Here is a 27669-nt window from a genome sequence, read left to right as displayed (position 1 = left end):
GCCACCGGAGCCGTTAGGAAGGGAAAGCAAGGGACGTGACACATGTGGTAGAGGAACATTATGGTCAGCGAACAGCAGGAGCAGATCGGCACCATTGTGTGTGTCTGAACAGGGCTGAAAAACTGGTCAGGAGCTGCTGCTTGCATGTCCTGCATGGGCTGTGTGAAGCACTGGACCCAGGTTTTCAGCCATGTGTGACTCTCTGAGGGCCTGTGAGGATTTCCAGCCTCTTCCCACCTTCTGTCCCTTCAGAGGACCCGTCCAGGCCAGTCCTGCGGCATCTCCCAACACAGGGAGGCCGGTCAGCCTGGGCGAGAGGAACCACACGCAGCTCCAAGTGCAAGCGGAGACCACAGAGGCAAACCGGCACACAGCAGGAATCACAGCAACAGCTCCTGTTACAGGCTCACATTTTCTGGTGTTTATTATTCTTTTCATTCCTGGCCATGTCTCCATTATTATTAGTCTTTTCATGTGAAGGAGGAAATTTCACTACTAAACCACTGTTTGTGGTCCCTGCTGTGCACGCCGCTGGTTTGCTGTGGCTGAGCTGCTGGCCTGGCCATCCACCCCACCTGCATGTGATGTGCACAGCCCTGACAAAATCGGACGGCTGCCCCAAGGGAAGGCTGTTCCTGCATGCACCGTGTTCCTACAGGACTCCTTTCTTAGGTGTTTCAGACACTTGAGGTCAGAGGAAAGATGCTGGGCTAAGCTGCCCAGCATGGATGTTCTGATCTTGCCGAAACCTCTCATCAAACACACAGCCAGTGAACACAAGCAGGGGCTGGGAGTTCACAAAGGGAAAGCACCAGCCAAATGTAGAGAGGAACACGCAAAAACTACTGAATGCTGCAACGAAGAAAGCACTCCTGACTCTCCTGCTTTGAGTTTAAAAAAACCCAACAAGTAGAAAGGTCATTTGGCAGCATGGAAGAGAGTGTTAGGACAAAGAGGCCTCAAGGAGAGCAAAATGCAGAGGTTTCTGCAACAGAGAGTCCCATCAGCATGCTTTCCATGGTCCCCAGTGCAGAATGCCACCCTTCTTAGCACAGCTGCATCACCAGACCTCATTTGCTGAAGAGATTATCTAGGGAAAAATAATGGGAAACTTCTCTGGAGTTTCTTGGTTCTCTGGACCTTGTCTTCATGTTCCACCTCAGTATCAAGTGAAGAAGTTGCTTTTGCTGTGTGTTCAACAAAGATTTCAAGCAGAGAGTGAACACCCTTTGAGGTACTGAACAGCTAAAATGACATTCAATTTTCTCATCTAGCGGTACTTCGAAAAAAACTTCCTGCAGCAAACAGCATCAAACTAATGCACTGAGTCACCATCATTCCTTCACCTCAATCCTAACAGCCCAAGTAGAGTACAAGCCCCTCCGAGCACACTGGTCAATTATTGATTTGGTCTGAATTGCTAGAACTAGTATTTTATTGGCATTGCTTCCCCCAAACAAATATCTGCAAATTTTCCATTGCTTAATCACATCTTAATATGGTGAAAATTCATGCACATACTTGTGACATCTAAGTAGTTGTTGCAGAATGACAGTCCTTTAGTTTTTCAGTATTTATTGTTCAGCATACAGCTGCATTATACACTGAAGCTCAGAAAAACTGGGGAGAATGATTTACAGTAAGATTTTGAGAAGTCCATTTCTTCTAAATCAATCAGAAACAATTCTCATACAGTCCGTGATCTGTGACTAAATGCTACATTATTTTAAATATACTTAGCGCTATAAATAATCATTAATGACAATACTACTACAGCCTGAAAATAAGGTAGGGGCAAGATCTGATCTACTTCTGATTTATATTTATAGTGTTCATACTTGTATATTTTATATGCATACACTTGTATAAAACAACAACAAAATAAAACTGGCCCCACAACAATAAACAGGGTATATTGTACAGCTTATAAGTTATGGTGTATAGTAAAACTGATATCACATCCTATAGTGGGTGTACATTAATAAATAGACAATGATATATTAATTTTCAAATTTAACAAAGAATTTTAAAAGAGGAAGTAAGATATTACATACAATGGGGCTGATTCATCATTACTGCTTTTATTCCAGCTTAAAATAATGGCACTTTCATGTCACGGGAAACTTGGAAGCAATAAGGTCATGAATCACAGTCAATACACACAATTCAGCAGAGCTGTAATATTTTTAGAGAAACCTGAACTTTTTGGAGTGCTTGATTTTCAAACCTGTAGTTGAATTATTCATATTTAGTTTCTCTGCCTGCCTGTTTAATACATACATGTATAGAAAAAAAAAAAAACCAAAACTACTTGTCATATGGTATTTACCAGTTTTGCTTTTTAATTTGTAAGTAAACACTCAGCTTATTGCTTTGCCATTGCTCTTCCACACCAAATCAGACCCAAGCTGTGGGAGCCCAGGGCTGTCCCACAGGTCCATCCCACTTATGTAGTGGCTCGCGTTTGCTTTTAAATATAAATGGCACCCTAAGTATCTAATCACTCTATCGAATTTAAAACCCTAAACTACCTTGGAACATTCATATATTTTACCTACTGCTAAGCTGGCAAACATGATTTAATTACAAGTCTGTAATCTAGATAATAGCTTTTAAATCCACTGAAGCAAAGATGTGCCATAATATTCATACAACTACACATATAGTTGTACCTAACTCCTAATTTTGCAGTGCTGCAACTCTCCAGTAGTAACAGAAATGTATGTATGTACATATGTAACAGAAAGAGAGCAAACCAGTCTTGTGTATGGATTCGTGTCTGCTATTCTCATGCTCATCAATTACATTTATATCAAAACCAATATGAGCAGAGCCGAGGACAGCTGCAGGAAGAGAAGCACAAAACACTGCTTAAGAATGTCTGAAGCCAGATGGCCAATTGTTGGACACAAAGTGATATTTTTGATTGCCAGGGCTCCTTGTGCTTCTATTAGTCATGGCTTCTCCAGCTTCTCACAGAGCATGGTGAGGAGGTCTAACAAACAGGGAAGCTGTGCAACAGCCATAGAAATGCTGTTACCTGTCTGCTGCACCAGACAATTTGTCCTTTGAGGTTTGAAAGAGACAGGAGGCAACCATGAGGGGCTGAGGGGTTAAAGGCAGCTGGTGATTTTTTATGTCTGAGTTAAAGAAACAGTATGCTTCACACTGCAGTTCAATGTTTATTTTACCACAGAACAACCAGAATCCACAATAGGGTGCCAGAGTGCATCTTCACTAATCTATCCCATAATGACACAGGAGCACACTTTTCAAAGACACATATTTATACAAATAGTAACCACTTTTGTCCCCATAACTTAGATTAGGAACAATGTCGGACACACATACACACGCACACATTAAAAAAAAAAAAAAAAAAAAAAAAAAAAAAGAAATAATACAAATTTTTTCTTGCTGTTAGAAATAGAAGTGCCAGTTAAGTACGTCATCGTTTCCTGGTCCCACTATTGCCACTGGCAGACTTACTGAAACTTCTGCTCATTTGTGGGAAGTGTACAGTTGGCGTTCTTTCAGTGGGGCCATACAACCCTAAATTCCTGGCTGTAGCTGACTTTCGAAGAGGCTTGACACTGGGAAAAGGATTGAAGACCTGTGGCCTTGGGTTCCCAGGCTGGGGAGATTTAGCCAGGTTTCCACTGTCGCTGGATGAGCTGGAGGACTCTGATAAACGCGGCTGCCTGGGCTGATGGGATGTTGACTCAGCACCGGTGTTATCCGAGGTGAGTTCCAGTGCTTCCAGTTTTAGCTGAACCACTGACATGTTTGTGCTGCTATCCATGGAGACTGGCTCAGACGCCTGTCGGTCACCTTTTCGAGTAGTCCTGTCATCCAAACCACCCTCTTCTCCTTCTCCAAAGTCAGACTGTTTGGAAGTCTCCTCCTTTGCACCAGAACTATTTGTTTTACAGCTCTCGCTCTGCTCATCTATTAGTCCTATGGTGTCCCCATAGCCCAGCTGTCCTTTGGCCCTCGCAATATTCTTTCGATGAACTCGTATGTGAGTGCGCCATGGAGAGTTCAGTTTTGGTTTAAGATCTTCTTGGGGAATGGGAGACATCTTCCCTGGAGCATGACTTGGGATGTGAATAACAGCATTTTTGAGAGACCTGTTATTCAATTTCATCTTCTTTCCTAAAAGGAGGTGGTTTATCACCGGGGAATGGTTTACCTGAGAAGGGAGGAGGCTGGTAACTGGCCCTTTGTCTGAAAGAAAGTGTTTAAAAGAAATACAGTATTGTTAAAGAACAATAAAACTTTATGTTCTAAGGATCCACCACCAAATTGGATGCCTTTCTTGAGGTATAGCAAAGGTTTCTAGGACTAACTGTTATTAAACTAAAACAAAACCAAAAACTGAATTTCTCTTACCCCTTGGAGTCAAACACAAAGCTCTAACTTCTACAATAAATGTTTCATGTCCTCCCTCCCTGCTTCTTACCTATGGGTAAGTCCTGAGCCATGAATACCATGAAAATAAATCCTAACGAAAATAGCTTCTCAATTTCTGGAATTGCACTATAACTAATAGCTTAACATTAATATTGGCTTCTGATCCTTCCCCTCCATTTCTCTTCCAACTGTGGGAGGCAATTCAGTCCCTACACAAGTCAGTCAAATAAGCCCCTCCATGAGGCTTGTGTGACTGGAGAATGAACCAATGTATTTTTAGTAGATAAACCACAACAACTCTTTCTATTAGGTCCTCTTATTAAACCAGAGCAGTGAATTCAGAAGTAGGTAATTAGATGACAGTTTGATTAAACAACAAACCCAGCCCCATATCATGATTAGTAAGATTAGAAAGGTTTGTGTTTGGAGAGTAGGGGTTGGCAATCCTTGGGAATCAACATTTTCCTGTTTGCACGGTTTCTGCTGGCTACAGCCTTTGTTCAAAGCAAATACTTTGCCAATATTAAAAAAAAACCAAATCCTTCCAAATTATGTTAACGGAAAAATTGCAGCTCTAGGTACTCAAATGCTCCTATTAGGACAAGTTTAGAGAATCCAGAAGAGGAATAAAGATTCTCCACAGTGACTCATCTGCGTGGTTCAAAGTTGACTTAAAAAGATGACACCTAAGTGGGGAGGACTGAGTGGGGTGGGCTGTGTTCAGCTTGCACACCCATCAAATCCTTCACCTGCGCTGTGCACATGAACCCCACATTGTTGTGGTTGCCAATTGCGGAAACAGACTCCGTAACACGGAACGCTGGATAACGGACTCGTGTCCAGCTCAATCCTCACAGCAGTATCCTTAAGCTAGGTGAACTGTCAGCCACAATGGGACATCTCAGCCAGTTCTTCAACTGCATAATTTGCCATGATGGGATGATCTCAGAGGAGTGAGGATAATATGGACCAGCTAGGAATATACCTGCCACTTGGTCTGAAGTATACTCATTTCCTCATTTCACTTTTTTCCAGTGCATCAGTATGTCAACTCCAAGAATGCCAAAGATTTAAAGTTTTTAATCAGAGAGATCAACACATTGCACCCAGATAGCAAAGACACTTTTAAATACCATTGTTCAGCTGGTCCCTGGGACCTAAAAAAATCCCAGGGTCGTCATCTTCGGATCCTGACAAAAGAAGAAAAACCATCACCTTCTCATTACAAACTGTATGTATGAAGTGGTACCCACTTTATTACTAATGTGTTATATATTCCATCAGTCTCTCTTGTTTTGTCTGTTTGGTTAAATGTAAAATAATGTTACTTGCTTTGTCTCCTATGATGAAGATAGCTTGTAATAAATCAGTAAATGAAGCATGTTTTGCTGTCTTACCTGGTCTGATATACACGTGATGAACCTGCTGTTGTTGCTTCTTCTTTATCCTAGAATATTGCTTTTTCAGTGCATTAATATCAGTGGTCATACGCTCCATCATCATGCTGTTAAAAGCAGCATGATACTCGCTTCGGCAAGAGTCTATTGCTCCTGGACTCAATTCTGCAATGTTACTGGAACCCAGACTTTGTTCTTCATTCTGATCTGCACAGGGAGGGAATAAAGTGGAGATGAGGAGTAAACTGGGATACTCAAGAGTTCCACAGAATATCTACAAAGGATGTCTATGTCTGCTTCCTATTATTTTACTTAAGTGTAGTCTTTAATTTTAAAATTATTATAATATGCATGTTTAACAGAGCTGCATTATTTATAGTAAAACTATTACGTTTCTAGAACCACTTACTACTTAAGAATAGCAAGGGTTTGAGCAGAGTTTAAAGAGTACAAAACTCAATTAACATAGCGATGCCAAGTTATAAGCACAGTTCTTCAATTACCCAAAAGTACATCAAACCATCACTAAAGTAATTCAGAGACTTATTATTAAAGACACTCTGTCGGTCAAAGAGGAGGCTAACAGTGCAAGTTAGCAAATACAGTCAAGCAGGCCTGAGGTTAAACAACCAACCTAGCAATACCAGCAAGACGCATCAAGAAACAGTTACAGCACTCCAGGGAGAAAGCTGCCAGTAGCAGCAAAAGGGATGAGCACAGAGCAGCTGAGGATCAGGAAACTCCAGAGCATCTCTGATCAACAGCTGCAGAGCAACAGCAGCAGCACAATTTATTTCCACAGCTGTTTCTGCCACCAAACTGGCAGTCCGGGGTCAAGGGGATAATTCTTTTTCAAGGGATGTTTGTTTGTCTTCGGCTTAGTTTGCAACAGCAGTTTGATGTTCTGACTGAGTGTGAGCTTGAAGCAGCAGATAGAGACTCACAGCCCCTCAGGAAGGGAAAAAACAAAACACCGCAGCAATCAAGAGGAAAATTGCAACTTACAGGTCTCAGCAAAACCAAGCCACAAATATGATGATGTGTAATCAGATAACAGTGACTGTCTACACCAGTCTGGGTTTTTTTGGGAGGAGGGTGGGAGTGGGTTGGGGATCAATAACTACAGCCTCTCCCAGGATATAAAAATCACTGCTGATTCAGTATCATTTAATAAAGGCTGCTGCAAATTAATAAACAATCTGCTTTTCTTGTATGGATCAGAATTTTGTTCTGCTTGTAAAGCTTGCACAACCGAGTGTACAATTCTGTCAGAGATTTTATTTCAACGTGGAGGGCTCTGAAAAATAGTGACATTTTGCCAGAACACCCTAAACCATACCCAATTTTTAAGAAAATGTGAACATACCCAAAACACACAACAGTCTGAAGGTTTGGCAAAAAGGGCAGTGAAATGACCTGCAGAATTCACTCATGGCTGATAGGTTCCAATATTAGCCACACATGTGCTAATAACAGTCAAATTATTTGTCACATGTACATTCTTCAGAAAATGCTGACTACCCAACAGCTTTCTTGGAAATAAGCATGGATTTAGGGTGGACTTCTTTTTGACACATGTGCTGCTTTTTTTGTGGGTGGGCAACACTACAGGGTTTGGCTTTTAACTATTACTATAGCCAAATCCTTAACCCGTATTTACTGTATACATACAGCCTTCAAACTTGACTTTGAAGACATCTTCACGCACCGCAGAGCACGTCATTTAATACCTGCAGTAATCTCTACGTGAATATAAAATACAATTTTCACAGCAGTTTTCAGGGGAAGCTACAGATGAGTTCTGAGAGGTTACGCAGACTTAAGTACATTTTCCAAAATGAACAAAAACACTCTTACCTTTCATCTGTTTTTGGTACTTTTGGAACTCTGGTGCCAAAAACCCACTTAAGGGTCCAAGACAGCCAATTGCATTGGCAATTGAGTCTTCATCATCTAGGTCATTCTCCTCATCACTGTCTCTGGTTCTGCCTAGCCTTCTGTCAAATGAGAACGTAAGAGAAATAAGAAAGAGACATTTTGAATGTGATCATTACCAAACATCTTTATCTTCTTTAGGAGCATACCGGGGGGATGTCACCTGTCTTCACTATCTGTGTAGGGTACACAATAACCCTATATCCCATAAGCAGAGCATTTCAAACTTACCCTGAAAGCGAAGTTGATTTTACTGCTGCAGGAAAAGGAGTAATGTTGTACGTGTATTTCTCCCTTAATTCTGCCAGTTGTGGGAAGGGAAACTGAGCCATGGTATAAACAGTCTAGGGAAAAAAAAAAAGCAGCTTTAAAAATTTTTGCTTTAACTAACAGGCCCACAAAAGATTTCTCCATGAACAGACTTTCATTGTCCTGCAGGATCAAAGGCAGCACATTCTCAACTGCTGTAAGAAAATGGAAATGGTCTAGTTTTACAATTCAGTCAGTATTCCTTGTAAGAAAAATAAAGACTGACTCACTAGAAAAATATATGGTTCAGAGAAAAAAAAAAACAAAACGGAGCTGATAACATGGGAGGTAGGGCCCTTTTCAACTCTTGTACTTAATAATCATTGTCAGTCCTCTCCTTGCCAGCACATGAGAAATCCTCCTCCTCCAATTATGATTTCACTTACATAAATGCATCACTGAGGTTTTGGGGATCTTCCAGAACACCTATGTTTCTGCTCAAGTATTCAATAAGGTATTGACACCACCATAGGCAGGAAGGAGCAGATCCTCACTTCATGTGGACTGTTAACAGATCCATCACTTCACCTGAGCAGCCCCAAGAGCTTGTGTAAAGGAAATCACTTCAACACAAAAGTTATGGCCAAAGAGGAAGGACCCAACATTATCCAGCTAACTTTTCTCCTCTCAGTTTCTGGTTTTTGATAGTTGTTTTGTGGGGGGGCAGTTTTGTGGTATTTTTTGGAGGAGTAGTTGTGGTTGGTTTTTTTTTCCAAATAAATTTGTTTTATGGTGAACAAAGAAAACTTTTTGCAACTCTCTGAGCTCAACATGTAGTCCCCAGAACTTAAAAGAAGGCAGCAAAAAACTTGAATACATTTACTTCAATCTCAGAGTTAAAGAAGACAAAGTGCTGCAAAAGCATTTGCTTTCAGCGTTATTTTTGCTTTAAGTCATTTTGTAATAACAGAATGTGTATCACCAGTCAGCCTGCCATAAAGACACATCATACTCATTGCAATATCTCTGTTGATTTGTTCTTATCTATTTTAGTTGCCTTTTCCCCCCCTGCTTTTGTACACTTTGAACTATTCAGGACTTCCAAATAACTGACACACAATGCATTGAGAGTCTCAATGTCAGAAGTAAAAAGAAAAGATAGTTTATCTGAAATATTATAGCTTTTCCCAATCTTGAAAATGAAATGCCCTCTGAAAGACAGCAATGTAAAAATTTCTCATTAGCTATGACAGGAAATCTTCACTTATTTATTATTTTTTTCCCTGTGCTACTAAGTCAGTGACATTTTCACAGGCAAACAGCCTCAATTAAGACAAAAGGAAATTTTGAACAATTTCTCCACAATCTATTCTTGAACTGTGCCTTGTTCATGCCAAATACACTAAGGAAAATTGCAAACATTAATTCAGTACTAGACTTTTTCTAACAGAAGAAGAAGAAAAAGAAAAACGCTTCACAAACAGCAATACTGTAAGCAAGGAGGATCGGGAAGGACACTCCTGGCTGGACCAGGCACAGGGCAATAGTGCAGCTCAATAGGCGTCTGCGTGAAAACGCCTTTACAGCTCGGGCCATACGCAGACTCTAATACAAAGAGGATGTCTAAAAAACCCAGAGCATGAACTGAGGTTCTGCTGCTCCAGGAAAATGCTACTGTGAAAGAGAAATATTGTCTAGGGCCTGAGCAGCAATATCCCGGCAGTCTACCAGACGAAGGAATTTTACGATCTGGAGAAAGACCTACCTCTGGCCCAATGTGTCAGCCTGTTTGTTTGATCTCCACCACACTTTCCTGTATTATTTCCCCATATGTCTCAACTCTCTCCCTTCATAGAAAAGGAGGTGTGTCTGGAATTTATTTCTACTCTTTATGTCAACAGCCTTTTCAGGTAACTTGTTCCATATGCTAGTTACCCTTTAAGTGAAACAGTCGACTCAGAGTCCTCCATTTACTCCTTGCATGTACTGTTTTAGATTATGGTTTTAGCTTTTGCCTGTCTCCAATCTGTGTCTCTTCCAGATCCTGTGCAATTTCTTTCATTTAGCATCTACATTTTTAGCTCAGTTATTTGCTATCAGATTATAACTGGAGGCCTCACTTGCCAGCTGGGCACACACACACACACAAATTTTATGCTGATGCAAGTTCCAATAGAAATTTTAAAAAATACTGTCAATCAACAGCTGTGGTCTTCTCACAACAATGTTTCAGAGGATCCTGCTCCTAGTTTGCACACAGCCTTGGACGTGATTTGGTTAATCCTGGTGAAACTGTGCCAGAGGGAAACAGCCTACATATATGAAGCTTGATTCAGCCAAACATATTTATGGCCATAAGAGACACATTCTGAGAACAAGAAAAGACACAGGGGAAAAAACCTCTCTTCTCACCTTAAGTCAGTAGCATTTGTCAATTCTTTGCCTTACACTAAAGATACAAAGCCACCTACAGCCTCATCAGAACACCATCCAGAAGGTGATGGGCTGTGGCTTCCAAAAGAGGATCACTGGTTTTGCAGACAGCTCAGCCACACTTATGTCAAGAGCTGCCCCACACTAGTTTAAACTTCTCTTTTCACTTTCAATAAGAAAACAACAACAACAAAAAAGCAAAAACAAACCCAAAAGAAAACAAAGTGCTAATCAAGTAGAAAGTTAAAGGTGAACACAATCAAACCAGGGTAACTGTCTACAGTAGATAGTCTAAAATTCTAGGGTACTGTGGAGTGATTAGCCCTGTTCCCCTCCACCACAGCACACACACAGGGATGACTCTCCTTTTCCCATTTGCTTCTCATCTCCTCTATGCTGCAATCTTTCAAGGCATACAAACTTAATTCGTGTAGCTGCTTACAAAAACACTCACTTTCTGAGAAGGCATGAAAGTCCATACTTAATCTAGTACATGCTGTTTGGAATAACTGCAGACACCTAAAGCCTTCTGTCTCCATGCTAGAACCAAAGTTTATTAATAGGCCAATAAAATGACAATACTGAATAATGTATTTGTTTAAATTCTAGTCCTGAATACATATCTGGTTTAGCATTTGATGTGTACAGCACTTACCCTTTATTTACCTAAACTGCTCCATCTGAAAAAGGAGGAAGCTGTAGGGTTGCTCGCTCCTCCAATTCCTCCACACAACATGTAAGAACTCCTGCCATGCAATGACTGAATCTGCAAAAGCTTTAAGCCCTCAATGCCAGGCACACGTACCGTCTGCATGGGAGGGAGGCATTTTTAATGATAAATGTGTAACAACTACAAATGCTGGTGCAGAGAATGAGGATGAGAGTCCTCTGAGCTACTTTAGACATCTGCTCTGTCAACACTTGCCCATGAAGGATCAGCCATAACTCCCAAAGGAAACGGATCTTTTAGAGCACAATTTGTTTTCTAGTGGTGGAGATTACTCTTCACTGGCTTAAGCGAGCCTGAACAGGTCGTTCAGATGTAAATGTGTTGTGCAAGTCTAAAGAAAAGCGAGCTGATTGCCACCAGCAACCTTTACTGAAATAGGTAGGGAAGGCTGAGTAGGATATTAATCCTTTCCTGTAGTAGGATACTAATTCATGAGCCACCTTGTAAAAAGTGTTACATGTAAATTCACCATTCTGATTTCAATTAGGAAAAAAAAAAAAAAAAGAAAAAAAAAGAATATTTTGAAAACAAAGCCGTCTAAACATCTCTGGCTGACTCCTCTGGAAAAAAGTAAAGCAATTTAAAAAACAGTGTCTTCAAGCAGCCCGGAGCCTTTCATTAATGCAATGGTTCATATTTCTTTATTTTCTGCTCCAACACTGAGAAAATTGTTCAAATGCAGCAGCCAAACACATGGTGCCATTCATATCTCCTAATGGTAAACTCTGGTAATGCCTAATTCTCTCTGGTACAGAGTAAACACCTCAGATGGAGATAGCTATACTGCAAGTGCCTGACTTTGCCTTGAAGAACGCTACCTAAACTACAGCATGGTTTCTTCAACTGAGAGGACGCACATAAACCAGACACTCTGCTTGTCTGCACAGAAAATTTAAACCAGCCACATTCTCCATACCAATGGCAATGTTATCCTGCCATAATGCTCCTGTCAGTGTCACAAAATACACATGTATGCTTTGAACACACAAATACTTTGCACCAAGCGCTTATTTTTTACTGAAGCAAAAGAAGACTGATAATTTAGTATACTTGTAATTGCAACAGTTAAGAAAACAAAGACATCCTTCCACCCCTCCAACCAGAAAGTTATTATATCTATGCCTTATCTCTGTTACACACAACAGCGAAGAAAGAAATCCACACTGAGTCACTAAAGCCCACTTCAGCTTTCCCAACATTATTCTTTGTCACAAATGCCACATCTTGATTTCGTACTGCACTTGAGACCAGGAATTGAAACACAATGAATACAAGGAGGCGTCAGCTTGGGCCACCTTCCTCTTGCATCCTCAGTCTCTGAACTGCCTTGTGAGAAACCTTAACGCCTATTTAAACATCATGGAGTACCTCTGAGCAGCTGTATTGCCATTTTTGAAGCAAAACAAAGCCTCAGTGCTCACCTCTCTCATTCCTAGAGCTCCCTCATTAAACAAAACAACAGCAGTAACAAAAGAAAAAAATCTGAAACGGATCCTTTACTTCAGAGCAGTACTTCGCCCGACAATTTGAAATGTATTATCCCAGACAGACAAGTTTTGCTTCCAAAAAGGGGTAACACAAGTCATCTCTTAACTACTGTAATAAACACATCCAACTTCATATAGTGAGACTGACTTTATTTTCAGATTAATTATGTGCTTTGTATTTGCACCCATTTAATCACTGTACTCTAACTCATCAAAAGCAAAGTTCCAGAACTGTAGCACGAAGACTTCATAAAACATCTAAGCAGACAACACCTCAAGGATATCAGAAAAAAAATGTTTAAAAGCGTAAGTGCATATCAATACAATCACAGCTGTAACACTAAAGGCCTATTCCCAGAACAATGTGGATCTTTATTCTCAGACAATGACGTATGCTTTAAGAATTCAGAGACTGCAATTATCTACAGATGTCTTTGTTTATAGTTCACTGACAACTATTCATAGCTTTTATTTTTTAAATCATGAAGGATATCTTTTTCCCTTCTCACTCAATAAACTCATCTCCCAGCGTCTGCAGAATGAAAAGGACACAATGTCATAAACAACCAGCCCAAACATAGAACACCCTAAAAATTATGACTACTAAAAGATTCTATGTCTTGCCTGTGTAAATCCAACTGGACATTGTATCACAACAAACTCTGAACTATCAACATACAACCAATTTTTATCAAATAAAGCCTAGTTGTTCTCTATACTTAATGTATAAGATAAGATTTTAGCTTTAACTGCAGGTCATCTCTTTGTTTCACTGACATGCTAGCTCAATTCAGTTACCTTATACTTTTATTCTTGGGAGAGTTTAGGTTTCTGCAGTATCTGAACAAAAATGTAATATGTTAGAATTGGGCACCTAACGGATGCACAGAAAATATAAACAATAATTATATCACAATTACTCACCTGCATGAGTTCATTGCTGTCAATCAGACTGTCTTCCAGCATCTCCTGGGTCAGCTTGCCCATGGTACTGTAAAACTCATCTGCAGTTTCACAACACTCTATTTGCCTACATCAAAATACATGTTGGTTTTTTATTTTAATGTGATTATACACCTCCAAAACAAAAACGATTTTTCTGGCATCATGAAATATGTGTTTCCATTAGTCACCTTAGTTGCAAAGTTTACTGCAATCCTCCCTACACTTTCAAATTAAAAAAAAACCTGTGCACATCACATCGGAAGTACCAGTGCAGTAAAAGGATGTACTGAGCACAGTTTACTGTCCTGACTGCTTATGGTAAAGGATTCATGTGTGTCCAGGGAGGTTATTACCTGTGCCTCTTTCACTTCTACAACACAAGAATCAATAAATCCTGCCTCCTACTAGCACAAGGGAGCTCTCCTATCAGCTCAAAAAAGGAGCACAAATATTTCTTGACTGCCTCATCACCCGTTCTTTGGGCGAATTCACTGGTTGAACTGTCTTTATGTCAGATGGGAAGATATTCTCTGGCCAGAAAACATTCATCTGGAGTACATTAAATATAGATGTATTTATAAATTACATAGTATTCAAAAGAGCTGAGCTCACACAATGCAGAACGAAGGAAAATTCACTCATATCCTGCATACTTGTGAAAGCTATTTGGAAATTAAGATAATAAGCTGTTTTTATTTTTTGATTGTTGATGTTGTTTCGGTGTTGTTTTTGTTTTGAGGTTTGTTTGGGTTTTGGTTTTTTGGTTTTTTTTTGGTGGGGTGTTGGTCATTTTGTTTTAGTTTTCCACACTTTGGATTTCTAAAATCAAAGAATCACCCCCAGAGTATCAGCTAGAGGAACAGATAGATGAGTAATAAGTTTTGTGAGTTGCTGTTCTACATACATTAGGGTCAGGCACTAAACATCCTCTCCTGTCAAGTGAAAAATTTGTATAACTTCTATCCCAAACATGTGTACTGCTGGCTACATATTGTAGCCTCCCCTGTAAAATACAGCTGCTGTAATGATCAAAAAAGTACATGGTCTTTTTTCCTAAGGATTAGAAGAGGAAGCTTCCCTTGATCTTCACTGTCAGTCAAGAGCAACCACTGAACTACGAAACTCCTACTGGAATCTTAACATAGTTTAGCTAAAAGAATGATTAAGCAGTAAAAAGACAAAGCATAGAAACAATGGGTATGTGGCAAATTATCACAAACTTTCTGCTTACCTTCCCTGATACCTTCAGTCTCTCATGACCTCCACACATTGCTTTCTCTACTGCATCTATTTTTAACCCCCATCATTCCTTCAGTCTCCCTCAAAACAGAAGCGTGATGGAACCACCCACATTTTAGGAAAAGCACTTCTCACCCCATTTTCATGTCTAGAAAGACAATCTTGAGAAGTATGAAAATCATGAGACCATGATCACTGTTCCAGGCCCAACTTTTTTAAATTCCCCTGTTCTACTTCCAGCGGAGAAGAAAGGAACAAAATCACAATCTTCTCCCAGCAAAGACATAGTACCCCACTTTTTACTTCCTTATCTCATTTGAAATCATTCATTACAAGCTTACTGAGTTTCAATTCTTGTTCAGTTTTAGCGATTCATCTTCTTCTGGATCTCTAGTTACCACCCGAGTGTCCCTTTCTGTTAATTACCCCTAAATCTGCCAGATGATCTTGCCTTCCCTACAAAAAATAGTTACAAGGTGTGCAGTGTGATCAGCTTATTCTTTTGCATCTATTCTTATAGATTTCTTCATGATGTTTCCTCCAATTTATGTAAAACACATTTCATGTTTGCCTTAAATTTCATTGCAAAATCTTCAAAGCAGTGACTTTTTAATGATGTTATGAGTTGGAACATTTTTAATTACAGCTTTTAAGTGCACAGAGACCCACTGCAATGGACCTTTTATCTAAAGGTATAGTACACAGTAACGAAGCACAAAGGGACTACATGTAGCTTAATCCTAATGCAAATGATTCATGCAAGTTTCATTCATGAGCTGAACAAATAAAGCTCCTAGGAAATTATTCTAATTATTATTCTTCAGATAAGAAATTAAATATGCTGAGCAAAGTCTCTTACAATGCTACTGGCCTGCAGTGCTAAGTTATTCAGCCATAAAAAAAGAAATTAAACCTCCAAAGACAGAGCTGAACATAAATCCCAGTGGTTCAATCTCAGGGAAAAAAAGGAAGATAAGTGTTAATATCATCACAAGAAAAAAATTATGCAGCTGCTGACATCAGCTGAAAAAAGTTTCCAGCTGAACTAACATCTCCTCGACCTGTCACAGCTCACACTTGTCACTGAAGTCAGTGACAAAACCCATTTCTCCAGGAGCACTGTCCACTCTTTGGAAAGCCAATATTTGCTATGACAACAGAGGAATTCAGAAGAATTAACCACCTCCTGTGTTTTGTACTATGTGGTGAGTTTCCAAGGCCATAAAGGACTCTACAGAAACTGAGCTGGGAAAGAAAATGTGTTTGCAGGCCTTAACAAAAAAGAACCGTGTAACACTGAATCATTCCCTTAGTAACACTGAACTCTTTCTTGGGGTATAGCCCATGGGCTCAAATCCTCAGCTTCAGGTACTCAACTAAATTACCCAGTCACCCTCATGTCTCTCTGTGTGTCTTTCCATAGAGTATTTACCAGCTCCCTCAGAGGTCTATGTTCTGGAAAGACCGACCAACCTTTTAGCTTATCATGAAGACATTATACACAGACAATGCAAACAAGTGGAGACAATTCCTGCAGGAAGGGTCAAGTCATTATCACGCCCATTCTGACACGATGTCAGAAGCATGTTTTTGGGGAAGCCAACCGAGACACTCTGCGTAGCTTTTTCAAAGCAGAATCATTCTCTCAAAAGACTGAATCTTGTTTAGAATTGAGAACATGCTCTTCAGAGCAACATAATTTACACACATTGCTCATACTGAAAAGAAAAATCAGATAAAAATGACCACTTACTCTCCTAACTTTGCCCAGATGGCCAAAGCTACTCTCAGTATAATTTCAGAGCCTTCAAAGAATACTGAGTCCCAGATCTTCAGAACTGTATGGTTAGGCAGACAAGTGGCAAAGAGGGTCAGAAACCACTGCATTGTGAAGACATTTGTAAGTGGGGGTTCGTAGCCTCCTGAAATAAAAAAACAAAAGCTTAAAGTAATTGTAATTTACTATTATTTTACAAGGAGTATAAACTGTGTACTGAAATCCACCAGCCATTTTAGTACCTCTGTTATTGCCCAAAACTTACTTAGCCTGCAGCTGCCCAAAGATAAGCTGAGAAAAAGAAGGACGGAAAAATGACACGCTTTCATTCTGCTGCACTGCAAAAAACTCAAAGCAGCAGCATCGGTTTTGGACCGTAAACTCTGAAAAACACCACCACTTTTTTTTTTTCCTTGTATCAGAAAGGTTGTTTTTCCTTCCCCAAAGCCACATAAGCTAAAAGCTTTTATTAAAAAAAAAAGTAAGCACTGCATTTCTGCAGAAACTGATGACACAAGAAGTCTTTACGACCATGAAATTTAAGGTGCCTGCCTCACTGCCTCTGTAAAGTCCTATTTACTAATTTAAAATCCTAACGTACTTGCCAGCTATCAGAAGTAACTGTAACACATTGTTTTCCTTTTGTCAAGTTTCAAAGAAGATTTAGTATTTCAGCCTGAAACTCTGAAGTTTTGCTTTCTTGTTATGCCCAGGGAACACTTTGTCCATCTGAGTACCAACTGATGCACTGAAGGCCATGACCAAAGAGGCTGCTGCCTTTGAAAACACTTTCAAACAGCAAATATGTCCTTGTTACCCTTTGTTTGGTTTTATACAGTTTGGGCACAGTCACAGTTTATTTACATGGACCACAGTAGCAGATCTTTTCTGAGATCCAACTCAGGGTACACTGAGCTCACAGACTGGGACAAACAAAATCAAAGGAAAATCCAAAACACAAATCCAAATAAAAAAATATCCTCTCTGAAAGACTCTGAAATAAATAAGAGAGCTGTATCTTCTTTAAAAGAAGTCTGGAGGGAAAGCTATACCAGGAATAAACAAAACCAACCAAACAAAAAAAACACCACACACAACAAACCAACCAAAAAACATAAAACCGCCACCCACACACAAAAAGCCAATTTTGAGACAGTAACACAAGAAGTACCTCTGAGTTTCGCACCCGTGTATCGCTAAGCATCCAGGTGAAAAAATAATACTAACCAGCCACCACTGGCTCTCACATTGTAACTCTTCCCAGAACAGCTGTGTGAGGCAGCAACTACAAGCAGCAATGGTAGGATGGGTATCTTGAGCTAAGGCAAGAAACAATCTTTTCAAGGTAGCCCTTGTACTAAGCTGTGTGTTACAGTGTTGTCACTCCATATATTTCATGTCCTTGTCAACACAATTCTGTTTGCAGTTAATGGTGAGACCAAATTATTTCCCCTTTATTTTTTCCCAAGAGCACCACCTATTTATGTTAAGGTTATCAATAATGGAAACCTTCATCTTTCACTTTAACAATTTAAAACACATATTCCAAGCAATAAACTCATGCAAACATTTAAAAAACTGTTTTAGACCAGCAGTTGGATGAAAAAAAAAACAGCAAAAAGGAATGTAATAGCATTTTCTGTTGAACCTACCTCCACTTTCTCTGTTAGCAGCTCTTTGCAGGGTGTCTAAGTGCTGGGACAGTTCAGGAAGCTTCATTCGTAAAAGATCTCGGAAAACCGCCATATCCACAGAGAGAGCACGGAGATTATTGACAAAATAGCTATCAGGAAGGACTTTATCAATTAGGTAAATCATAATCTGTGGGGAAAATGAAATACAATCATGTAGGACTTACAGAGACAGCTATTTTCTAGGAATAACAGAAAAACAAACAGAATTTTAAAGTTCTCTGTTCAATAAAGAATGGCTTGGAGCCACTGGCAACACATGCCTCTGGTATCTCCATTTATACGGGGAGAAAACATTATCATTTTAAGCATCCACAGGTACTCTAGGTACCCACAAGCAACAGAATCGCAAAGGCCTCTTGAAGCTGTTCAGCATTTATGAGCCACAAATGACAGAAATTAATGTCACAGTAAGCTATGCGCAAACTGGAAGCATGACTGAAACCAAAGGCCACGTTTGGCACTTCTGATGCTGTACGTGTTCATGAGATTCTCCACGCCATCGGAAAGTTCCACTGTCCTTTCTCTGCTTGTTAACTGCCACAAATCATCTTTTTTCCCTCTCCAAGATGCAAGATACTGTTCTTTAAAAAAACATTCTCCACACATTTTACTGTGATGTGTTACCGTGTGCTGCACTTCACCTTGTCACTTTAAAAGGTGCTAAATAAAGCAGCATGAGACATTTAAACTGACATCTGTTTCAAGTGAGCTCACTCGGCTACATGGGTGGTAATGTATTAACTGGATACTGCCAAACTTTGAAGAATGAACAAATGCAACAAGGAAATACGCAGAAGTTAATGTATATCACCAGCCCAACAGAAGAAGCTGGCCTTCACTTCAGGATCTTTTGCAATCTCTATGGCTTTTAATCCTGCAAGACTATCTTACAAACCATACCCAGAGAGCCCACACACGGTCATCCCATTTGCTTAATGGGATTTGCTTACGCCTTGGTTACAATTTCAAACCAGCATCCTTATCTTCTCCATACAGCCTCTAATGCTTGAGAGGAGCATGGCACCTCCCTATCCAAGAGACAATCCTCCTTCCAATCCCTCTCTTTTCATAAGATGCCCACAGAAATAGCTTGGCAGACACTGGACTTCCATGAGCACCACCTTACACAGTCTTACTGCTTCCTTTTCTCTCCCAGCTGCTTGTGACCACATACCCCCGCTTGTCCTTGCAAGATTTTTTAGGGCGAGAACAGTCTTCTGTTCCATGTTTTAAAGCATGTAGATCAGTAGTCAATACAGACAAATCAATAGCTTTTACACATTTTTGATGGCTTTTTTTTTGTTTTTGTTAAGTTTTAAGGATTGACATAAACAGATGATCAAAACATGGTACACAAGGAAGCTGGAGTTTCACATTTTATCAGACGCATTCCTGAGCCTTTGCTGAATACCGGGACACCTCATTATCTTCTAAAAATATGCTTTATTTTGTTCAAATATATTTCTACCAATAGAAGAATAATATAACATTAACTTACAACTATGCTATATGTGTTATCATTCATTTCTTACGACATATGACACAAAACCCTAAAGAAACCATTTCGTAAAGGATTTTGCTCCCTTCCCACTAAGTGATATTACTTCAGAAATCTCAGATATATGAGAGCACAGAAAAGAACAGAAATCTTTTTGCACCACTGCAGTCTATTCTATTTCACTGGCATGTAAATTGTTTTGAGAATGCATTTTAAGCAAGCAGCCTCAAGTATTTACCAGTTGCAATAGATACTTTCTTCATTTAAAACATTTGTGTTTTCCTAGAATTTGCTTTAAAATGCAGCAGATTTATTAACTGCCCCACATGTTACCACCACATAAGAGGCTGATAATGCAATCTGAATGTTCAGCTACCTATGGTATCTGAAGGCAGATCTGGGATTATGGGATAAGATATTCAACAGTTAGTAGTAGTATTCCTATTTGTTTTTATTATGGCCAAACCTTCATTTGTTTCTGTTTGAAAAAAAAAAAATTAACATTGATAACATTGCAACTGTGCATTTTAGCTCAGACAGGAAAACAAACAATCCACAGATATAAATTGGTTGACTCTTTCGAGTCCCATTCTTTCAGGCTGTCTACAAAAGTCACACACTGGTTTATTCTAAAGTTCACCAACTAAAAGCAGTATTCAACACCGAAAAAAAAAAAATTACTCACTTTCAGGGCATCCCCTTCATTGCCCTCCATTACTTCCAGAATAAGTGCAGCGAGTATGTTAAATCCTTGACAATAGCCAACAGATTTATTCCACCTGGCATAAGCCAGCAAAACGCGTTTTAATACCACTCGATCTTGCTCTGCCTCCTGGCCACAGTAAGAACTGCAACCAGTTCGGTGAAGGTCCTTTACGGGAAAAAAAAGAAAACAGACAGAAAATATATGCATTTTCCTTCCCCCTTTAGTTCTCTTGCCTGTCCCAGTTCTCCTCCTACCTCCACCCTCCTAATACATATTCTCAAAGTTGATGACAATGTTTCTTTTTTAATCTGCAAACTTTTAGCACACTGAGGAGAAATAGGTTCAGCGAGTTCTTAAGTAAACAAGTTACCTAAAAGATGTTCCTAAGAAGTTGTCACAGAAGGTACTAACAGACATTTTACGTTTCAAAGTGGTGAGATGTAATAGCTGCTTAATTGAACAACAGAAGAGCAACTGTTTTTTATTGAAGTATAAAAGAACTGGCAGGCAACTAAGTTTTCAAAACATTAAAAACAAAAATCAGAAACAGGATTCTTGAAACTGAAGTGATTTTTAAGTGAAATGCAAACCGCACTACAATTGTTAATATTTCATGAGTAATATCTATAAGCTTAAATAACCAAGTACAGATGACAATTGTAATAATCACAAACACAAAATATTTCGCTCTGTGTATTCTAGTTAAGGTGACACAATCTCTCCTAAAAAGAGTAATACCTCCTAAATATGCAAATAGACATAGCAATGCAAATCTGTTAAGCTCTTCCCCAAAACTGTCCACTGCTTTAAATATTAAACATTAACCAACTGAGAAATATATATAGACAAAGGTGCTTCACTATCGTAAAATAACTGCAAAATGCTCAATCGCTGTCTTATAAAACATAGTTTCTAATCCCAGCGAACACTTGTGTTTATTTATAGGGAATGGAAGGGAAAAAGAGGAGAGGAGAGAAAAAATCCCACTTATGTTACTCTGTCTCCATGAAACTTCAGTGTTTCTTTTAAAATAAGAAAGCAGAAACTAAGAAAAAAAAATCAGTAACAGCATTATTTTTCCCAGTTAAAACTAACCAGACTAGTGCAGAAGGATCAAAGAAGCTGAAGAAATATTTTGGTAGACCAAAGGGAATTCAGGTGTAATTTTTGCCAAAGCAGTTGCAGAGAACAAAATAAACCCAAATTCCACCTAATTAAAAAAAAAAAAATCACTTTTCATTAAAAAATTAAAATAACAAGTTAGCTGGCTACCTTTACTATCTGAATGCCCATGGAGTCATCATCAGGATTACTTCTTTCATTGAATGTGAAACGCATGGTTTTATCCCAGTCGATGGCTATACTGTGTAAGTATTGATCAGCTAGGGTCAGCCAAACCTACAATACACACAAAGCAAGACAACAAAATGAATTATATCTCTCATAAAATATTAACAGTTTTCATATGTACTGTTAGATGAACCTCATCAGCTTCACCCATATGAGATCTGCAGTTAGGCTTGAAATATGCAGAACTGTATCTAAAACAATTTTTGCAGAATTAAAGTAGGCGGAAGCCCACCCTCCTGGTCAGTTCAGCCCTTCTCACCTCATAACCAGCAAGGAGGTTTATAAAAAGGTAAAACTGCTGCAGGTGTTCCTCAAACTCCACCATGGATCCATCTCCTGGAAACCCCACAGAAGAAATCTAGTGGTACTTTTCTCTACCAGAGGTCTCTTCTGGTCAGCTTTGCAGAAGAATAGCGTCCAGTATTAAGCATTTGGGACTGATCTGACCGTATCACTTGGATCAGAGTAACTTTCTCTTACAAGAGGGCTTCCTAAACTGCTGGTGCTACAGGGACTTCTAAAACCAAACATTTTGACTATTTTTAAAGCCCAATAATTACCAGAGCGTATTTATGCATCTGAAAAATAAAGGCTGGACCTTTATTAAACATTTGAAAAGTTCCCCAACTATGAGAGACATGAGGGGTCATACAATGACAATATGTAACAATAAAGGATCTTTATTGGAAAGGAAATCGAAAGAAATCATGAAAGCAAACTGGTTGAGTTTTATATCGGCCGTTAAATCACTCAAGTGAGAAAAGCAATTCAGACACTTCCCACAGACTTAAACACTTAGATAGCTGTGTGATGGAGGAATTTATAGACAGCTCCCAGAATCTCATGTTTTCTGCATTTAAATGTCCCTTCCCACACTTTTGCAAAGCCACCCATGCAGAGGAATGCCACTGTTCTGCCTCCCAGCAGCATCTGGCACTACTGACACCCTGCTGATGTTGTTTGACTGGATTCTTTATCTCTGCCAGCCCCAGAAAACAAATGTCACATGCCACAGCAACAATGCAGACGTCACCCTGCTCCTTCTGCTGCCAGCAAAGGAGGCAATCGGCACGCTGTCAGCACAAAATGCTTCTTTTATTTTTGTATCAATCTTAAAATAATTGGGAAACCAGGGAATGGCAGTGAAAAGACCACATCCCTTTTCTTGTCACTATTTCTTTGGTTAGCATCATGTGGTCACACATGAGCAAACACAGAGAAGGGCAAAATGAGAAGGAGAAGACAGAGATCTGAGCTGCATGACCATAGAATCATGGAATAATTTTGGTTGGAAAAGACCTTTAAGAATATTAAGTCCAATCGTTAACGTACCACTGGCACTAAACCATGTCCCTAAGAACCTCATCTAAGTGTCTTTTAAACCCCTCCAGGGATGGTGACTCCACCACTTCCCTGGGCAGCCTATTTCAATGCCTGACAGCCCTTTCCATGAAGAAATTTTTCCTAATATCCAATCTGAACCTCCCCTGGTGCAACTTGAGGTAATTTCCTTTTGTCCTATTGCTTGTCACTTGAGAGAAGAGACCAACATCCTCCATGCTAAAAATCTCCTTTCAGATAGTTGGTGACAGCAGTAAGGTCTCCCCTCAGCCTCCTTTTCTCCAGGCTGAACAACACCAGTTTCTTCAGTCCCTCCTCATAGGACTTGTTCTCTAGACCACCCTTCACCAGCTTCCTTGCTGGTGGCAGAGCACACCCTCAGCAAGACTGCTGATGACACTAAACTGGGAGAAGTGGCTGATAAGCCTGAGGGCACCTTGGCAGGTTGGAGAAATGAGCTGACAAGAACCTCATGAAGTTCAACAAGGAGAAGTATAAAGTCCTGCACCTGATGAAGAACAACCTCAGGCACCAGTATCCACTGGGGACCACCCAGCTGGAAAGCAGCTTTGCAGAGGAGGAGCTGGAGGTCCTGGTGGACACCAAGTTGACCAGCAATGTGCCCTTGTGGCAAAGGCCAACAGCCTCCTGGGCTGCATCAGGCAGAGCTTTGCCAGCAGGTCCAGGGAGGTGATCCTTCCCCTTTGCCCAGCACTGGTGAGACACACCTGGAGTGCTGGGTCCAGTCCCAGGTTCTTCAGTACAAGAGAGATACAGAGCTACTGAAGAGTCCAACAAGGGATCACTAAGAGGATTAAAGGACTGGAGCATCTCTGCTATAAGAAAAGGCTGAGAGCTAGGACTGTTCAGCCTGGAGAAGAGAAAGCTCGTGTGGGACCTTATAATTGCATAGAAATACCTGAAGGCTCTTCTCAGTGGTGCCCAATGACAGGACCAAAGACAATGGAAACAAACTGAAACACAGGAGGTTCTGTCTGAACATCAGGAAACACTTTTTACTGTGAGGTTGACCAAGCACTGGCACAGGTTGCCCAGAGAGCCTGTGGAGTCTCCATCCCTAGAGATACCCAAAAGCCATCTAAACACAGTCCTGGGCAATTGGCTGTAGGTGGCCCTGCTTGAACAGTGGGGTTGGACCAGATGACCTCTAGATGTCCCTTTCCACCTTAACCATTCTGTGATTCTGTGACCTCTCCTGCTCACATACCACAGAAAAGTTCCTGAGAGACTAACTGGTGTGTTGGAAAAGAACTCTTCAGGAAAGTAAAAAGGCTGTTAGATGGATATAACAATATGCCGGAGTCATAGATTAAAAATAAAATCATAGTAGTGTGAGGAAAACAATGCTGCTGTAACTCTTCTATTCCTTTTTAAAAATTGGGGAGAAGGAAATGGTTTGGTTTAGAAGGACAACCAAAAGAAAATTAATAAGATGCATTGAAAATATATGGAACTACAAGTATTTTATAAATCTTTACAAATACTCTTTTTATTAAAATTGCATGTTTAAAGTGAGATCATGTGGATTATTTAGCTTCATAGAAAAGATGAATAGACATACCTTTTTTAGGCTAGGGAACTTCAAACGTTGTTAAAGAAAGCAATAAAGTAAGTTTAGCAAAATCCCAGTGGGCTCTTTCCTACAACAATAATTTGGTGCAATTTCCCATTAATGGTGCACTCTATCATTCTACATCACTCCTGACTCTGAGCTTCCCTAATTTAAGCAATCTGCTGTTCCCCTATCAAATGTTTCTACAAGCATTCTTGACAGCACCAGCACCTATCAACTTCACCTTCATAAGTATGACAGCCTACACTGGAGATATGCTCTCCTTTCAGTTGATCTTCAGCTCTGGGGGCAGCTTCACTGATGCAATTCCTTGAGACTGACAGAATGAAGAAATAACATCTGCACCAGAATAAGTTACCAAATCCTCAAGCAGAAAGAGCCCAACTACTGAAAACACCATCTTTACCTGTCTCCTCAGTCTCTCCAGCTGCCCTGTGAGGTTATCACTGAATAATGTAAACTGGGAAAAATCCCCAGTACAACTTGAACTTAAAACTTCTAAATATTTGTTAAAAAACACTCATAATATTGATGTCATTCACCTCTTCTCTCCTGAGAAACTGACAGGCAACGTGTCCCACAAAGCATACAGGTCTACCTACCTTTCTCCGCCATTCTTTCGGTATGCCTGTCGGCAATCTGGCCACTGCTTTAAGCGCATCATGCCACTAAAAGCAAAAACATCCAAAAATAAAGAAAATCCACCACTAGCTTAATGCAACAGTATAGCAACATTTACAGCACTGCAGACATACACATTCATTTCATTTTACTGCACACATTTCAAAGATTAACTGCATAATCCACTCATGGGGAAGAAATAGATTAATTACTTAATGATATAACAAAAATGTAATGTTCTAGGACACAAAAACTTATGAGATATCTAAGTAAACAATGAAAGCCTCTTACATTTTCCAAATGCTAATGGAACAGCTCTTGATGCAATTGCAAATAATATTCTGACATTATGATGACAGATGCACTTTTAAACTAGGGCAAGCACCTTGATTGAAGAGAATCCAGTCCTTCACAAACTCAAGAGAAAAATGAATCAAATTACCTGCTGAAAACCATTTTGACCTAAAGATGGTTCAAGAGTGAATTTCAATTTTGTATCAACCCCTGGAAACAAAAAGAAAAAAAGTAATCACAATCATTCTTTTAATTTAGCTCAGAATATAAAAATAAAATACACACAACTGAAATAAGAACAGAAGATTTCAGCTATATGTTTCAACAACTATATTTCAACTTGTTTCTGTGATTTTTTTGTCTTCACAGTGGATTCGAGGTACATGTTAAGTAGTACATGGACAAAATGTTTTTAAAATGCAGTAATGCCCTCTTTAGTCTAATGATGTACTTCTGCACAACTCATTTCCCTAAAAATCATGGAGTTCACTATTCTACAAACTATATTTTTACACTGCAAACTATGATATGCATACACACACACACACACAAAAATATATAAATATATATCCATATATATACAGATACAAAGCGTTTCCTTCCATTTGTTTCAACTTCTTGACATTAAAATCACTCAATCCTAATTTCTAACTTTGCAGTGCTAAAATTATTTTATTGTTTGGAATATAAATTTTTATATAGTCCCTCAGAATGCAAAGCACATTTGGTTAGTATTCTCATTTAAGCTTAGATTTTATTTTAGCTTCATGAGCAAATGATTTTCATTGCTATAAAGCACTCCTGCTATTAGTCTGTAAAACACGGTGTTACATAAAATGCTATGATTTAAAGTTTGGCTGTTGTCTGGATGCTGATTGTGGTGCTGGGTACACCAGAACAGGTAGAACAGAAACACTTCAAATGGGCTTTTCCAGGCCGTGTCTTGAAGGGTCAAGTCTTTGGTCCTTCAAGCGCCGCTGTCCAGGGTGGTGGTGCTGAACACCACGACGCATCCCATCCCCTCCCGCTGGGCTTCTGCCGTGAAAAATAAAGCCTTTCTTTGTTTTTCCTCCATAATTTATATATTGTTCCATATTTAAAATTATGTTATGAAGAGCCTCTTTTCTTTCTAGAATATCGAGCCAAACGGTTTTGAATATACATTTTAATAGCCGCGTATATTTTAAAAGAAAACCAAAACAACACATATTTTAATCCTGCAAGGTTACGAGTATATAAAATCCATGCTAATCAACTCGCCAGCAATACTTAATGCTTTGGAGGACTAAGCCTGTGGGTCTGACAGAAACCCAAACTGTAGTGGCATATGCTAGTTATGGAATGTAAAATGCGTTTCAGCATTTGCATACTAATGTAGTGATAAGTAATTTTAAAGCCTTACTGCCTGATAAATATAAATTTAAAGACAAAGCCTTCTCCTTCAAGGCTTTTTTTTTTTTTGCCTTTGGTGCAGGGAGAGGGAAAAGAAAGATAGATAATTCACACAAAAATTAGTATTGTGTAGAATTTTAGCATTTTAGAATTGCATCACAGATTTAGGGATCAGTGCTTTCATTTCCCTGCTTCAGATTTAAAAGACACGCTTGTCAGATCTAGAAAAATAAAAGCTTTGAACCATAATAGAAATGTCTTGAAAAACATTAAATCATTAGTGGTTATTCCTGGAAGTAACTGTTTATTAGTATTCTTGCCCATAACTCCATGACACTCAGCAGGGATTTCTAATAGATAAATCTTTTCATAATAATTCAAAGCAATGTAACAATGTGAGTAACCTGCTAAGATAAAATTGTATCACGTTTGCTGTAAATGCAAAAAAGTGAGGCTCATTCCCAAGCAATCTAGTGGTAAATACTAGAAAGCCCTAATACATACAAAAAGATATCATGACCAAGAACTCCTTTTGTTAAGGCAAGAGGTGTTGATGGGTTATCTAACACTGCCT

At 39.4% G+C, this 27669-nt stretch overlaps 1 protein-coding gene across 5 annotated transcripts in view; it reads right to left on the bottom strand.

The window, feature by feature from the left end:
* Positions 1–27669, bottom strand: part of TBC1D30 (TBC1 domain family member 30) — a 113157-nt gene that overhangs the window by 56183 nt on the left and 29305 nt on the right. For 2 of the 5 annotated variants that reach the window (XM_082050633.1, XM_082050635.1), the window contains 11 exons: positions 25852–25913; positions 25391–25456; positions 21776–21901; positions 20483–20668; positions 18258–18426; positions 16582–16750; positions 13569–13674; positions 7977–8089; positions 7668–7807; positions 5811–6017; positions 1429–4227 (listed from right to left, as the gene is read on the bottom strand). In XM_082050633.1, coding sequence (XP_081906759.1) covers positions 3449–4227; positions 5811–6017; positions 7668–7807; positions 7977–8089; positions 13569–13674; positions 16582–16750; positions 18258–18426; positions 20483–20668; positions 21776–21901; positions 25391–25456; positions 25852–25913 — 2123 coding nt within the window. In that variant the 3' untranslated portion in view covers positions 1429–3448. Of the gene's footprint in view, positions 1–1427; positions 4228–5546; positions 5604–5810; positions 6018–7667; positions 7808–7976; positions 8090–13568; positions 13675–16581; positions 16751–18257; positions 18427–20482; positions 20669–21775; positions 21902–25390; positions 25457–25851; positions 25914–27669 lie in introns of those variants that run through there. The other 3 variants (XR_014183864.1, XM_082050632.1, XM_082050634.1) reach the window with 3 other exon arrangements.

The sequence above is a fragment of the Streptopelia decaocto genome, assembly GCF_964273445.1.
Source record: "Streptopelia decaocto genome assembly, chromosome: 1".
NCBI classification, from domain to species: Eukaryota; Metazoa; Chordata; class Aves; order Columbiformes; family Columbidae; genus Streptopelia; species Streptopelia decaocto.
The sequence above is the reverse complement of the archived record's forward strand: the minus strand, read 5'-3'. Positions and strand labels throughout refer to the sequence as shown.